The following is a 15,955-nucleotide window of genomic DNA, read 5'->3' as shown; positions in this document are numbered from 1 at the left end:
AGGCATTACAGGGAAAAAATTGTAATATTTTACTTGGTACAAATGTCAGTAACACGCTTTACATTGCTTTTTTAACCTGGATTGAAGTGGTGGATTTTTCTTCATACAAATTCACAAAAATCACTGCGATATCAGCAGCGGTGAAACGCCGGAGACGTGCCACATGGACTGTCAGGTTACTGTGGATGAAAGATCCGGCGCAGAACTCTGCACTCCACGGGGCTAATTGCAGCTGACGCCCGATTGCGCCTTTCAGAAACCGTGTTCCAGAGGCTCTGCGTTCTCTCAGGGGTGGTCCTAGATTCCAAGTTCTAGTCCAAGATTAGACCTGGTTTAGTCCTGGTTTAGTCCTTGTTTAGACCTGGTTTAGTCCTTGTTTAGACCTAGTTTAGACCTGATTTAGTCCTGGATCAGTTCTGGTTCAGTTTTGGTTTAGTCCTGATTTAGTCCTGGTTCAGTGCATATATTATAGCGCAAAAGTTCAGCATCTTCACTGTTTCACAAATTACTTTGAAATGATAGTAATAAATAATAAATAATGCATTTCAGCTTTAAAGTAACTTGCCCAACAGCTCGTAATAGGTTAGAATGACTGACGACTAGACCTTTATTCATGCTTAGATCTTCAACAGAACACAATGAAGATTTGTCAGTTGCTTTAATAAGGTAGAGTTTCAAAAATTTACATTAAAAAGTTCTGTTTAAGGTTATATGGGCCTATTCAGCTGGACAGCATTTAGCTCCCAGGCTGCATTTTGGACATGCCTGCTCTAGAATAACTACTGTTACTGGTCCAAGAAAACACTTTTTTGAAAAAACTGGACAGGATAATCCCTAATTGACCTAAGGTAAATCAAATAATCTATAATATTGTTTTGTAACTCTTATAGTCTTATCTGCCCAGGATTAATCATACATTAGTTAACATGCAAAATAAATGTTATCTTTGCAAAGGACAAGGTGTAATCTCTACCAAAGAGATATTTAAAAAAAAACATAAACATTTTTTGTGTGAAGTTACTTTGTGACTTTTCAGTGCTCTTTAAAAAGGATTGGCTCAGTTTCCCGACAACAGAGGAATGTGCTACAGATAAGGAGAAACTGAGTGGAGAGAAAATCTTCTAATTTGTGTTACAATTGTCAGTGGATCTGGAGCTGCGGCTTTGTGAAAACTTTGGGTGCAGTCAGACTGATACGTGACTCATGAGTCCGTCTCTGCTTGTCTCTGTGGGGCAGTTGGGTGCTTTGTGGAGAAGAATGAAAGTGGGGCCTCCAGAGAATGCAAAACCGAAGCCTATCGCCGTTAGATGCAAGAAAATGTTTTGAGACAACCACAGTAAACATCAACTTTTATTGCCAGTTGCACAAATTTAAACCACTGCTTGTCTCCACGGAGATGTTTTTGCTTTGCTGAAATGTTCCATAGTATGGCATCAATCAATATCTGTTTTGCATTTATTCAGCTACTGGTGTTTTCTATTAGTGTGACTTCATCTGGTGGTTGACTTGTTAGTAGGGCCCGATCGGTTGGCTAATATTATCGGCTGTTATGGGCACTTGGAGACATATCGGCTACCTGCCTAGATCTTGCCAATCTGGGCTGATAATACATATGAGCATGTGATACTTCATTATAAAGCGTAGACTCTATATGATGTCAATGTAATCCAATTTACAGACAGACAAATTTCATAATATGTGACGCTGCATCAATATTTATCTGCGGAGTAATTTGTCTGTGTGCATGATGCCATACTGCCCCTGAACGCACCCCCAAAATTACGTCACTCAAGTGTACTTGTTTACACATGGTTCTTCATGTGCAACAACACTGAGGCTGATCTGAGTCTGTGTCTGGTCCATGACACTCACTATAAATAAAAGTGAACTTCAGCGCAGGTTAGGCCAGCAGCAAAACTACTGTTAGTTTTTATCAAACTTATTTGTGAAGACTTGTGATCTAAGAGGAGCCCATGTGAGTGGTGAGTGTTGCAGATTTGTCATTTTTGAAGCTACTTTTCATTCTTTCTCATTGTTTAGCGCTTAGCTATAGTAGCTAACACACATAAACAGCCTGCTTTGTCTTACATAGGCCTGGTGTAAAGTACTGCACTGATATGTAAATGAGCTATGAATCATTGTGTGAATGATCTGCATTTACACATATAATTAATTACTGCAACCTGCACGAATTTACCACTAAAGGCTAATAATGGTAGTTTGCTTACTTTCTTTCCTGGCTATAATGTCATGCAAAAATGCCATTAGGCTGACCTTTTGTCTTTAAACATGACTGTAAAGAGGCAGAACAACAAGTAGCCTATACAAACCCAGTTTAAAAACCAGTAGAGGCAGACCTAAGTTTTATAATCAATTGAAGATTTACAGTGAATTTTTAATCACTATATGTACATAATATATATATATATATATATATATATATATATATATATATATATATATATATATATATATATATATATATACACATAGTATACAATATATACATATATATATACATACACATAGTATACAATATGTCAGCTTTTATATCGGCTATCTGCACCTCCAACTTGTTATTCTCCATTGAGATTGTTTAATGCCATACTATGAGACATTTCAGGCAAATCTATAACCTCTCCATGGAGAATAGCAGTCAGCGGACCGTCAACATAAATGTTACTTAGCAAACCTATAATTTAACCATTCTAAAACTCTAACAATGACGCCTTAGATTGCATTGTTCATTCCCTCCTTATAATCTCTAGTGATAAGAAAAGCATGGCTGCCAATCTGGGCCAGCATCCTTTCCAACCACTTTTATAAATATATTTTCAACATAATTTTCACTTATAATTTAATTTTCTCTAAAATGAAAACTGCTTACGTCAATTCCTTCCCAATCACAGGAGCAGTTGTCGGGGAGAAATTACCACAGTTTATGTAAATTGAATGTGCGCTAGTCTTTTCTTCGTGAAGCTACATAGAGATTAGACTGAAGAGGATTTTCTGTAAGACTATAAAAGCCAAATTTCTGTGAACAAGCAAGGATTTAGTCATGTTTAAAGTGACTGGTTCTTAGTGCCGTTTGAATGTAAGAATCCAGACAAACAAATCCAGGCAGTGTCTCATTCATTGTAAATAGAGCAGGCCCGGGGCTGTGTTGTGCTATGACTTCATGGATTAGAGTTGTTCTTCTCGTGTTCTTGTTGTGCACTGCAAACAGTGAAGCTCATTTTAGCAAAACAACATTACAAACTGCACAACAAGTCAGAAACAACATACTTTCAACTCAAAGTGGGATAAACGCCGTTTGTGAGTGTCAGTCACCATCGTCTAATTAATTAGTTCTATCTTTGCAGAGTCTCCCTCATCCCTCACGCTTAATTATAAACCACTTACTGCTTGCCGCAAGATCAGTGTTGTTATTAAATAAAAAAAATCAAATCAGGCATCAGAGTTGGAGGAAACCACAGGGCATAACATCACCAGAAGTATAGTTCACTTGGACACAGGAAGTGGGAGGTTGAGAGTCAGTCACTTAAAGTTCATGTCACTTACAGACTGCAGACTGAGGTTGGACCAAAGCAAGGCCAAGTGCAATACAGGGCTGCTGCGGGAAAGAAAAATGACAACAGGGATTTGAGAAAGTGATCTGGGAATAAATGAGGACACAAACAACACCAAATCAGAGCACCGATTCACAAACTTTACAAACCAAGGACAGCCTAGAAATATATTGGACTCTCCTGGCCAAAATCTCCTTGTCAAAGTCTGATCTTGTCAGATCTCAGAAGCTAAGCAGGGCTGGGCCTGGTTAGCACATGGATTTGAGACCACTGGGAATACCAGGCGTCACAGTGCGGAGCCCCTGTGGCAAAAACTGTCATTATGTCCTTAGGCAACTTTACCCGTAGTGTCTAGCATGAAAGTGGTGTATGCGTGTTGGTGGTCGGTTTCTTCACTTCCCTCCGTCTGCCCCAAGGCAGCTATGAGTGCAGTAGTAGTTCAACATCACCAGGCATACACTGAATAAATAATGCACAAAATTGTAAAATTATTTTGAGTGTCTGGAAAAACACCTTATTAGACAAATGTGTATTTTATTAATATCAATATCAAAATCAATATCAATATTAATATTAACAACAATAACAATATATTTACTTAAAGGCCAACGCGCACCAGCACGATATGACACGCTGCAAAATTGCCGCCTCCATTATTTTCTATGAGCCAACACACACTGGACCGCGCCACATCTGAAAACACATGCATTCTGCACTTGTGCAGTGAGTACAGACATGTCTCTGCTCTGTGAGTGACAAAAGGGGCTGTAAACTTTGAGTAGAGCCACGAGAGCTGCAAGAGAGGCAGAGAAAGCACCGGTGTTCAACTCAGCAAAACACCGGCTCCTTTCCAACTTCTCTCCCTGCGGGAAACTCTCGCCAGCTACACTCATAACCTCGTCAAACCAGTGCTTCTCCTCTCTCAGCCTCATGCTGTGTCTCTCATTTTATATTAGTTAGTTATGAGTTATCTGCAGATAAAACACTAATATATAACACATCAAGAGTTGTGTTAAAGCCTTTTTAAGAGCTGTGACACCTGACGTTCATTGTGTGCTGATGCGTGGCTTCAATGCGCGTTAAATGACACGCCCTATGGTGTGCGTTGGCCTTTACTCAGAAAACATATTCATTCGACTGTAGTAAGTCTGGATGTTGCTAGTATTGTATCACAACAGTCACCCATTCTGATTACCACCTTCACTGTCATAACAGGACCTTTCATTTCTGATTTCATATAATATAATGTCATTTATCAGAAGCAACAATTCCTCTGAGATAAGATTACTTTGAGCAGTTGTGATGGATTTGATCATTAATCCAGACAGCCTGTATAGTCTATGCTCTGAAGCTGGTGGATAATATTTTGCAACATAAAGTCCCTTAAGTCATTTAGTCCCGTATCATTATGCATATCATTGCTCCTCTCCATTAACCTCTTAAAGTGATATTTTAAACTTCACTAGAGTTTACCTTTCGATAAAAAGCATACAGTGTCTGAAGGCACCCCACATATTTCTACTTTAGTGTGACTTGGACTTTTTGAACAGATGGAGAACATACGCAATTTGTGTGATGGATAATTCTCCATCTGTAACTCATGCAACTCCTTTTAGTATTTTGAGGTCTGTGTATCAGCAGACATCTGCCCAGTGCATTTTAAGTAACTCAAATCAATACTTTTTTGTATGCATTTTTTATTTGCAACTAAGTGTATGTATCCACCACTGATGCATGAACACTATAAATCAAGTACTTTCTTCTTTCATACATTTCTTTTCCAGAAGTACAGCTACAGTACTTGTGTGTTTAGAAATGCATTAGGCAACCTGAATAGTTCTTCTTATATTGGATGTACTTGCCACAAGCATAGTTGCCTACTGTTTTTTTATGCTTGTATTCATTATTACTGCAGTTCCAAACTTTAAAGTAGCATCTCCCATCTGTCTTTGCAGAAAACAAAAGAACTGAAAATGCACATTTGTCTTTGTATATGTAAATAATTAAGTCATTTTTTAGCAGCTTTGTCTTTCTGTCAGCTCTGCGTTGTGCCCCCACTGTGTGTTTAATTGAACAAGTTTAAAGCTGTTGTCTATCACAGCCAGAGAACATTACAGCGCCCATCCACTATAGGTTACAGTGGAATTACGCTTTCTCATTTTATATTCTACCTGTCTTCCTTTTAGTGACAGAGTGAATAGGTGTTAACGAATAAGCCACTTCTAATTAAGGGAACTGTTTGTGTGTGTGGCGTTTAGGGACCTACATTAAAGTTGGCACGTGAAACCACGTCAATTATGGGGAGTCGATTTTCACTTGGTTGCCCTTCCACATGCAAATTTTAATTGCATTTAGGTGCCAGGAGGTGACACTGGGATTCGGTGTGATAAGAATGCAAAACTATTTTAAAATGTGCTGTATTTTTATCGAGAGCTCTGGAGTCTATATCAGGGGTTCTGTATATATTTCTTTTTGTGCGTGGTTAGTCATGCCTCTCTTTTAGCTCCTTCTCGCCGTGCTTAAGGTGAAGACTTTGGCCCAAGGCTGCACTGCCTCACACTAGAATACAAGAGGAGAGAAGGCAAAGGCAGAGATGATGACAAATGCACAGGGAGTTATGGACAGAGTCTAGCTGTTATGCTACCGCCCTGGTCTACATTCAGAATGACCTCTTTGTAACATTCTCCATAGCAGCTGCCAAGTCACCTCCCCGAACAACAGAGGTGGAACGAGTACTGCAGTGTGCACTTTAGTGGCAAAATACTTAATGACTAGCATGACTAAGATGAGGCAAACCTCTTTATCATATTTCTTGTGTTAAGTTTTACATTTACAGGTCAGTGTCCATACCCATGATCTTGTGCGTTCATGGTAAAGGGCATGTCCCCACTGACTTGTTGGAAGGACTAGAATGTCTTGATGTCTCCTGATAAACAGACTGTGTGGATATGGAATATTTGGGTGTGTCTGTTCAGACGGCCACCTCCTCATCTTGGCCTTATTGGTTTAGTGGTAAAAAATATACTGGATGATCACAGATTTAAATTGGCATGGCTGGAAGTTTACTCAGTTATGATCCAAATCCAAATAAAGAAGTACTCCTGAGTCCTGAGTGTATAGTATATTGTTGCTAATATTGTGATACTAACCAACAATACAACTTGTATTGTATTCCAGATAAGTATAGTTTGTAATTTTGTAATTGGTAGAAAAGGTTGCAAAGCTGGTCATCTGGACTTGTTCTTGAAATCAGGACATTTCCAATAGAAGGCAGACAATCCCATATCACCTGAAAGTTTGTAGACCTGTGCCCCTCTATTTTTCCTTCATCACTACACTGTGAACCTTCTCCTTGTCTCTGTGGCCTTCAAGCGAACTCCAGTCTTACACAAGTTTATAAGTGTGACGTGGCAGGCACAGGCATAAATAGAGGAGTTGAGGGGGTGGGTGCAGCTGTAGCTAACGGGTGATGCTCTGCTAATTATAAAAGACTTCTTAGTGAGGGTCTGGGAGGGGGACTGGCTGTGCGACGTGGGTACTGGTTCTAGACGGAAGGGCGGACACATTATGGAGATGTGAGTCAGCAGTGGGCTTTGGGAGAGACGGACTTAGGCATGTTATTGGAACAGTCACTATGGAGGTAAGCAGAGATTTAAAGGGGCACAAGAGCAGGGCGGTTACCCCTTGGCAAGAAGCTTTTAGATTTTAGATGCTGGTGGAGGGCGACTCGAAAATGCTCCTGTAGTAAACATATTATTTTGTATTTCTTCCGCTTAAGGCTTATAGTTAAAAGGTAAGCTTAAAATGAAGAATGTTTTTTTTTTTTCTTTTCATGTTTGATAATAAAGCTCAGTACTTTTACAAGAATCCGCTATTAGCCTTAAATCTCTGCATATTACATGCTTGTCATTAAACCAGACCTTTGGCTTTTGGCTTTGCATCATTAAATCCCTAACGTTCACAAAGGGAACTATTACACCAGATGTCCTTCCTGATGCTTCATTTTCCTTTTGTCCAGACTTGGGACTGGCATATAGAGTACATGTGACCCCTTGTGGCCAGGGCATGAACAGCACAGGGATGTATGTTTGGATGTGGTCACATGGTGTGAACACAGCTCCTGTTTGTATGCTCAGCAGCAGCAGCAGCAGCGGCAGCAGAGAGAGAAGAGCTTGGCCCTGGTCCCGGCCCGTGGCTTTGATGGACTCATTTAGGCCAACATTAGTGATGAGTCTGGCCCAGCACTGGCTTGTGCTTGTTGTTTAGATTGCATTTTAAAGCATTTCATTTTGACTTCTGGCTCTAATTGTAACATCTTGTTTAAGGCCTGGTCCCTTGGTGGGAAAAAAACGCCACAGGGGATTGTGGGTAAGGATTTTTCTGCTTACTTACATGTGCTGTGTTTGTTTACCGCCCTGTATGGTGCATGTGCACACACATGTGAGTCCTCCCAGTGCTCTGTGGTTCATGTGCATTCTTCATATTTATGTTTATGGAAATGTGGCACTGTGCCTCTCCACACGATGAGAGAATAGCCTTTCCCCTGAAAATTAGCATTTCTTTCCTTTTTAGCTGTTGATTTTAGCAGTGTGAGTTCTGCCGCCTAAGGTGCTAATATCTGTTTAAATTACTGCTACATCTCTGAATTTTAATTTGATTCTGTTTGACTGTGTACACGTTCATTTAAATTCATAACGCAGAGAAGTTTAGTGCTTTGTATCCTTATTGCAAATGTGTAAGTTTGGCTCTTTGCATATAACCTTGTGCGGAGTGGGTCCAGATTGGCCTGTTTGTGAGTGTACATTAGTTTACGTATCAGAGGAAGAAAGAGCAGCGCCTCCCAAATCCATCTATTATTCACAGAGCTCTCCCTCTCCCTCTGCTCCTTTTAAATTGTTCCAAGATTGTTTGGAAGTCAAATAGAGATATGTTAACAGCATGCATCCACCAGCTGGATGGGCTTGTTGGCAACAGTTCTACATACCATGCCAACTTCTTCCCAAGTTAGTTCCTTATAGTGTGTTGTATTTTTCTATTCAAATCTGTTTCTCAACTTTTACATCTGCAAAATTATGCTGTCTATAAAATGCTGTGGACATGTTGAATAATTACAACCCAAAAAAACATTTCACAGAAAGTTTAGATGTTTTGGAGATTTTAAAAATGAATGTCCGTGGCCATCTTAATTTCAGCTATTTCTTCTTTTTCATAAAACTGTATAATTTTGGGCATAAGTGGCAGCCTGGTGGCTGAATGAATGGCACTCACCTCATCTCAAGAAGGTCCAGGATAGGCTCCTTGTTGCCGTCGCTATGTGGCCTTTATGCATTCAAGCATATCCCCTCAACAAATACATGGCCATGCCACCTTAAGTGTGCCCTATGGTTAGTACTGGATGGGGGATCACTTGGAATCCTACGTGATGCTATAGGTCAGTAGAGGTTGTGTTTCAGACCAGTGCATTTTGTCATATCCTTGAGCAAGACACTTCACCCACCTTGCCTACAGTCTATGCGTATGAATGAGTACATTTGTGAGAGCAAATGTTCAGCAACAGATGGAAATTTGCTCATGGTTACAATCCTGCATGTTTACAGCGTGTTTATCATGTGTTCAAAAAGCAAAACAAATCTACTATCCAGATGATATTTAAACAGTTTTGTGGTCTTGTACTTAAATGTGTTACAGTCTCCAAATCTTTTTTAAAAGTTTATAGCCTCTTATACAATTTTGTGTCATCTTATTGCACAAAGAAAAGTTCAAAAGCAGTGCGTGGTCCCAAATATTTCAGTGTTAACTGTTACACAAGCCATTGCTCATTGTGTTCCTGCCACCTGTCGTCTTGTTGCACTCACAGGGCAGCCGCCCACATGAACACTGCTTTGATGAAATGTCCCGTGTTTGCATTGGACTTTTTTACGCTCTTTTGTAAAACTTCAGTGACTCAGCTCTCCACAAAGTAAATAGCAAAGCCAAACAGCATTGTGATAATCAACAAAAAATAAATCAAACCCAGGTGGAGTTTGAAAAACTGCACGATTTTGGGCCAAGATTTGAACACCCAAGTGAGAGATGAGTGACCCCCAGCTCAGCAGGGGGCTCTCCACAGCAGGGGACATAAGATACAGAGCGCCCCATTATCTTGATGCTCTGTCAGCCAGGCACAGGCTGAGTAATGGGCTGATCTTTGCAGGGAATGATTCATGTGATACAAATACAAAATAAATGAAATGTCTTAATTAGAACGTAATGATGCACTCAAGTCGCTATTCAACACTGTTCATACACTTTTTCATCAGTCAGTTCTTACATAATTTGCTTCCAATTAACAAAGTCAAATTATTATAAAAATATAAATAGAAATGACAATTATGGAGTCATTGGGATATTAAAATGAATACCTGCATAAAAATAAATACAACAACATATGCAATATTGACTTTTTGTTAACCTTTAACCGTCTTATATTATAACATTGTTCTCTCATCAAAAATATGAGCTGTACACTGGAGCTGTGTTATTTTAAGTTGTAAAACATGAAAGGTCAAAGTTAAGGTACACAGGGGCATGTTTGAAGCCATATACCAATACAAATGATGCAGAATATTTGTTCTTTAATACAAATGATTATCAGAAAATAAAACTTGGAAAAATGTGTAAGTTTTTTGTTTGTTTTTTTTTCCCCCCAGGCAATTTGAATCAGTCTTTTACAGATCCACAATATATTATTATATTCCTAAATACATATTAATCATGGTATGAGATTTTTCCCAAATGTTTGAGACTTGTCCTTGAGCCTATGTCAGTGTGTCTCAGAATGCAATCTAAAACCCAGAAACAAACCCCATGCTTATTACAATGCAGCTGAAATATGGTGAAGGTAACAAAGGTTGCCTGGGACAAAAATATACGGGCATAAAAAATTAATGAACGAAAACAACAGTGAGGTAACCACAAGGACACCCAGCTCGAGTGGCCACGGACAAGGACAATGCTACTTTATGAATATTTTTTTATGAAGTATATTGTAGTAACAGTAATTTTACTACAAGTACACATTTTGGAGCCACTCATGTTCATCTTAACATTACCTAGATTTCAGCAAGTTTTTTTTTTTTTTCTAATTTACATTAGATTGAATGTGGTTAAGTTAGAGGCTAGAATGCGTGTCCACCTACTCATAGGGTGGCAGTTGGATTCCTGCTTGGACTAGTACATACTTGGATGTGCATAGACAAGACACCTCACCCAGCCTTGCATTCATCAGTCTACCCCAGGGCTGGTGTGGCTTCAGTAGTTGTTTACCACCACCAAGTACGGAGAGAATGAATAATACACAAAATTGTAAGATGACTTTTAAAACTGTTTATCTGTCAAAATGTCAAACCTTTCTTCACTTTGAACTGCCACAATGAGAAATATTATCAGTTGCAATAATCTACATGTTAAATATTTCACTACTATTACTTTTCAGAAGTGTGACAGCGCGTGTATATCTAATGGGACGATGTGTATCTAAACAGTTTAAGAGCAGAGACACATGTTCTGGCTGTGAAGAGGGAGATTTCTATGGAGAAGGCTCATGTTTTGACTGCTGTTTCTTTTTGATGTCTCTTCCAGGCGGATTACTTCAGCTGCGTGGCTACAGTGGTGTACATCCGAAAGGAGAACTGCCTGTACCGGGCCTGTCCCTCCTCAAACTGCAACAAAAAGGTCCTGGATCAACACAACGGCCTGTACCGCTGTGAGAAATGTGACCGCGACTACCCCAACTTTCAGTACAGATTGCTGCTTTCGGTAAGGAAACACCACTATAACAAATGAGCTCTGCGTCTTTGTTTTTGTTTTCTGAACACTTAAAGGTGCATTGTGTAACTTTGCCAGAGGAGGGGCCTCCAAATGCTTTTCTCCATGGAAATGTTATTGCTTTATCTGGAATGTTTCACAGTATGCTAACCTTTCTGTCTTCATGCAGACCAAGCTAGACTAAGTTACAAGTCAGATCTGTTGAGAGGCATCCCCGGCTCACAGTCATAATTCCTGTTTTTGTAGGTATTTTTTGAGCAGTAAAACCACCTGTAATTGAATAAATGCACAGTAGATCTGTTTATTGTCATTTTGTGGAGGATTCCAAGCAGAGCAATGACATATCCATAGAAACAAGAAAGTAATGGAGCCTTAACCGAAAAGTTACATAGTTCACCTTTAAGCTTAATTGTACACAACAGATTTCAGTGTGAAATAGGGATGAAGAGTGCAGAAAAACATTATGTAAATTCCTAGAGCCCTATTCTGTAGCCTAGGTCTCAAGACTAACTGACAAAAACAGTTTTTTTTTCTTCCAACCTATGGTCAATAAAATATATCTCTGTTTTTGTATTGACGTTTGTCATATGTTCATGTTATGGCAGAGCTAAACTTACTAAGTCCACTTTGTAGTTTTAATAGTAGAACTTACATTTGTTCATGATAAGGTTTTTTGTTGTGTGGATAGAGCATTTATGCCTTAACTGTTTAGAGTACAAAACTAAATATTATTTACTATTGCAAGATTGCCAATATGCTCAGTTTGGCAGTATTATCAATAGGCACTACCAACTTATGCAAGACCTCTAGAAAAAAAAAAAAAATGTGTGTTTAACCAATGTATAAACATGCCCTGTTTAAAATGATGGCTGTGATTAGTCTCTACTGGTGCCTGTGATTTGGCCCTGGATTAATGTAACTCATGTAAGCAGGCATCCTTCATTAAACATCATCATTAAGCCTCTTCTTGTGGTGTGTCCCTCTTAGGCGAACTTGTCCGACTACGGGGACAACCAGTGGGTGACGTGTTTCCAGGAGACAGCTGAGGCGCTGCTGGGGCACAGTGCACAGCGTCTGGGTCGGCTCAGAGACACAGTGAGTCTAAGTACAAAACACAACAAATATGACACAATGTCAGAAAACCTAGGGCTTTATAAGAGCCACTTTTGTAGCCTTTTTGTACTATTAACCTTGTTCAGCCCCTTCCACTTTGGTCTCTAAATGCTCCTAAACAGCTCTTTCTTTGTGGTGGCTTGTAGCGGATTTGAGAAAAGTTTTGCCGCTTAAATATAACATAAAGTTGCTTAATTTCTGTACAGTGTTCAATGTTCTCCAGTTTTCTGGGGGCTTTAAAACTGGCTTTCATTTATTCGAACAAACTTTGTCTTTCCACAGATCTTGTAACTTGGAGACATCATTTATTGTCTCTTTTGATTAGATAACTGTGACACTGTGGAACATTTCATAGAAATCTTTAACATCACCATGGAGAAGAGCAGGTGGCGGACCTGAATGAAAATCATTAAATCATTTAAATGAAAATCATACAGACAAATCCCTATTGGCACTACTAGAGCTCTAAGAGGAAGTTTACATACTCTTTCAATCTATAGCCTTGGATAACATCTCACATAGAGAGTGTTCAAGTTCCAATGCAACAGGGAAATAGCGTCTCTGTCGGCAACAACAGGTCTGAGTGTAGCAGACTGCTGCCTGTAAACCGCAGGCCATGACTTTGCATTTACCTCGCTCTTGTTCTACTTTGTCTCCCCCCAGGACGAGGAAGCATTTAACCAAGTGTTCCAGAGAGCTACCTTCACAACGCACATCTTTAAAAACAGAGTAAAGCTGGAAACGTACAACGTGAGTACTTTTAAAAATACACTGCAGCTGTTTAGATTCCTGAAAGCAAGAGTGTCTAAATAATAGCTTACTGTGGGAACATTGTCCCCTGGCTATACAAAATGTGTGCTAGCCATAACAGTCTGATTGGTTTGTGCCTGTCGCAAAAAGACAGCGATTGTGACAGCTCTGAATGAAAACACTATGATAATTTCCCCCATACACTAATAATAGTTGGGTTTGAATGGCTTTCAGAATAACCAGACAAACAAGCAGCCATTGTCGTAAAAAGCCCAAATATTCTCATTTACTGCGGATGCCTCGCGGTGTTGCAGGGAGTAAAAGGTAAAGAGGCACAGAGGGGTTGTGTTTTTCATATTGGGCTGTTTGGGGAAGAGAGACTGCTTTAGTGACAAAAGAGTCGTCAATAGTGGTTCATTAGAAGTTCAGGGGCTTTGCTGCAGTAGATAATAAACAAATATTGCAGCATCCGGCATAGTCTAAAATTCCAATCAGTGTGTAGGTCAGTGCAAAGTTGGGATTTTGTGAAGTTTAAGTTAAAAAGGTATGATTAAATATTTGTGAGACTAACTAGCGGCTCTGTTGTACTCTACCAAATGCTCCACCCACCTGTTGCCCATAGCACATCATAATCAGACTGTTTTCTAACTCGAGACTAAATGTTGTAAAGAAAACATATTTTTATCCTTAATAATTATTTTTTGGCCTCTGAGCTTTATTGATAGGACAGTATAGTGTGAGAGGTGTTTGAAGAGCATGGGGGACATTTTACAACCTGCCAGAGCTGGGTTTCAAACTCATGATTTTGAGGCCAGCATAGAACACGATATTACACGTCCCTTGGCCATAGTGCAGTACACATTTAATTAAGAGATAATACCAGAAATTGGCAAGAGTTGAAACTATTTGTATATGGTAGATAAACCACTTTAAAGCAATTTTTAACAGCAGGTAAAGCAACCATTTCATTAATTATGTGGATCTGATTATAGTCTTTTACTTTTACCTAGGCCTGACACTATAAAAAATTTTGAAGCATGATATATTGATACAGAGATACACTGTGATAAACGTTAATACTGAAAATACTTTACACCACTAACACAATAACAATAATGCAAGATAATCCCAGTGAACCTTTTTAAATAGACGGCATCATTCAAAAGGCCTGAGCTGCAACAAATAAATAGCTGAAAGAATTAATTATTAAGCATAGTTCAAGTTAAACCCACTACAGCTCAAATTACAACAAAAAATATCCCAAATCTCCCCAATTTTACAAAAAAATTATGCACACGATAAATATTGAGCCCTAAAATATGTTGTTCCATCTTTCATATATTGAACGGTAAGTGAATATAGTAACTCTACTTGGTGTTAAAACCGTTTGTTAACACCGGTAGAGTAAAAATCTTTAAACCTTCATGTCACTAATTGTGGATCTGATTATAGTTGTATTCACAGTGAAGCCTTCAGCCTTTCCAGGTTGGAGATAAATAAATGAATGTGTTCCCTGATGTAAATGATTATGCATTGTCTTTTAATTATGAAGACTGTTGTAAGGGAGCCATGCATTTGTAAGGAGCATGCCTAACGTTATTAGCTCTGCTGTACTGCAGGCTCACAAAACACTAGAAGGTCCCCATGCGCTGCAGTCACACAACACGGATCTAGAATCGCTTCAATTAGCCTTATAGTGACGAGGGAGCTCTGATGTAGCCAGTGCACTTTGGATAGAAAACAAATACAGCTGTGGATTCATTTCTCTTAATTAGCCGATAATTAGCATTTAGCTATTGTCTGTCTAAGCCTAATTAGCTTAATTATTTAGCGGCTAATTTGTTACTCGGGACACATACCAAGGCTGAGGGTGCCGTGATTGAGCTGTAGGATGAGCTCACATCGTGTCCTGGATAAAAGCCTCAGCAGAACCTCTCTCACTCCACTGCACATTGGTATCGCTTTGGTCCAAATGAGCCACTCTCAATGTATACAGAGAGGACTGGCTGCTCAAACTCCCCTAACCCCAAACACTTACTCTTTCTACAGGAAAAGAATAGGGATGTAACAGTAACCAAAATATTGTGATATATCTTCAAAAGTCTCACAATATTTCGTTCCTTTTCTTAAATGCATGGTTTTATAGTAACAACAGCTTATGAACATTGGAAACTACATATCCCATAATCATCACAACATAAAGAGATATGTTTTTTACCAGAATTCTTGGGATTATGACAGTAATAATTCACACCAAAATCTTCTCATGGTGTTTTAAAAACAAAAAAGTGCCCAATCTACAATTATATTAGTCTCTCTAAAATATTGCAATATATATCTTACCGTGAGATGCATATCGTGATAATATCATACTGTGAGATTTGGATATCGTTACATCCCTAGAAAATAGTATACACCAATACAACAGATGACAATTATACTCAAATTATTATTTAGAATTTTATAATAATATCCTGATCAATACATGCATCATGAATTTCGGACTTCCGAAAAAGTGAGCATCAAACCGCCATGTTTGTTTTCCCAGTGGGATGCGTCTATTGACAAAGCCAAAATGTTCACTGCAAACTCGGGATGATTTAGGCAGTGAAAGGTTACCTTTTTCATCTTTCCTGTCTATCAATACTGCCTATCGCCTTCGCCTTTCACTATTTTTCAATTCTGTTGGGAAGGGAAACTGTTTGAACAGAGGTTTG

General features: G+C 39.0%; 1 protein-coding gene across 2 annotated transcripts in view; it reads left to right on the top strand.

Annotated features, from left to right (window-relative positions):
- Window positions 1-15,955, top strand: part of LOC110158459 (replication protein A 70 kDa DNA-binding subunit-like) — a 55,806-nt gene that overhangs the window by 32,148 nt on the left and 7,703 nt on the right. For both annotated transcript variants that reach the window (XM_020922956.2, XM_020922957.2), the window contains 3 exons: window positions 11,190-11,366; window positions 12,363-12,470; window positions 13,152-13,238. In XM_020922956.2, coding sequence (XP_020778615.2) covers window positions 11,190-11,366; window positions 12,363-12,470; window positions 13,152-13,238 — 372 coding nt within the window. The remainder of the gene's footprint in view (window positions 1-11,189; window positions 11,367-12,362; window positions 12,471-13,151; window positions 13,239-15,955) is intronic.

Source organism: Boleophthalmus pectinirostris, unplaced genomic scaffold, assembly GCF_026225935.1.
Source record: "Boleophthalmus pectinirostris isolate CB_2022bp ecotype Guang Dong unplaced genomic scaffold, ASM2622593v1 HiC_scaffold_12, whole genome shotgun sequence".
NCBI lineage: Eukaryota > Metazoa > Chordata > Actinopteri > Gobiiformes > Gobiidae > Boleophthalmus > Boleophthalmus pectinirostris.
The sequence above is the reverse complement of the archived record's forward strand: the minus strand, read 5'-3'. Positions and strand labels throughout refer to the sequence as shown.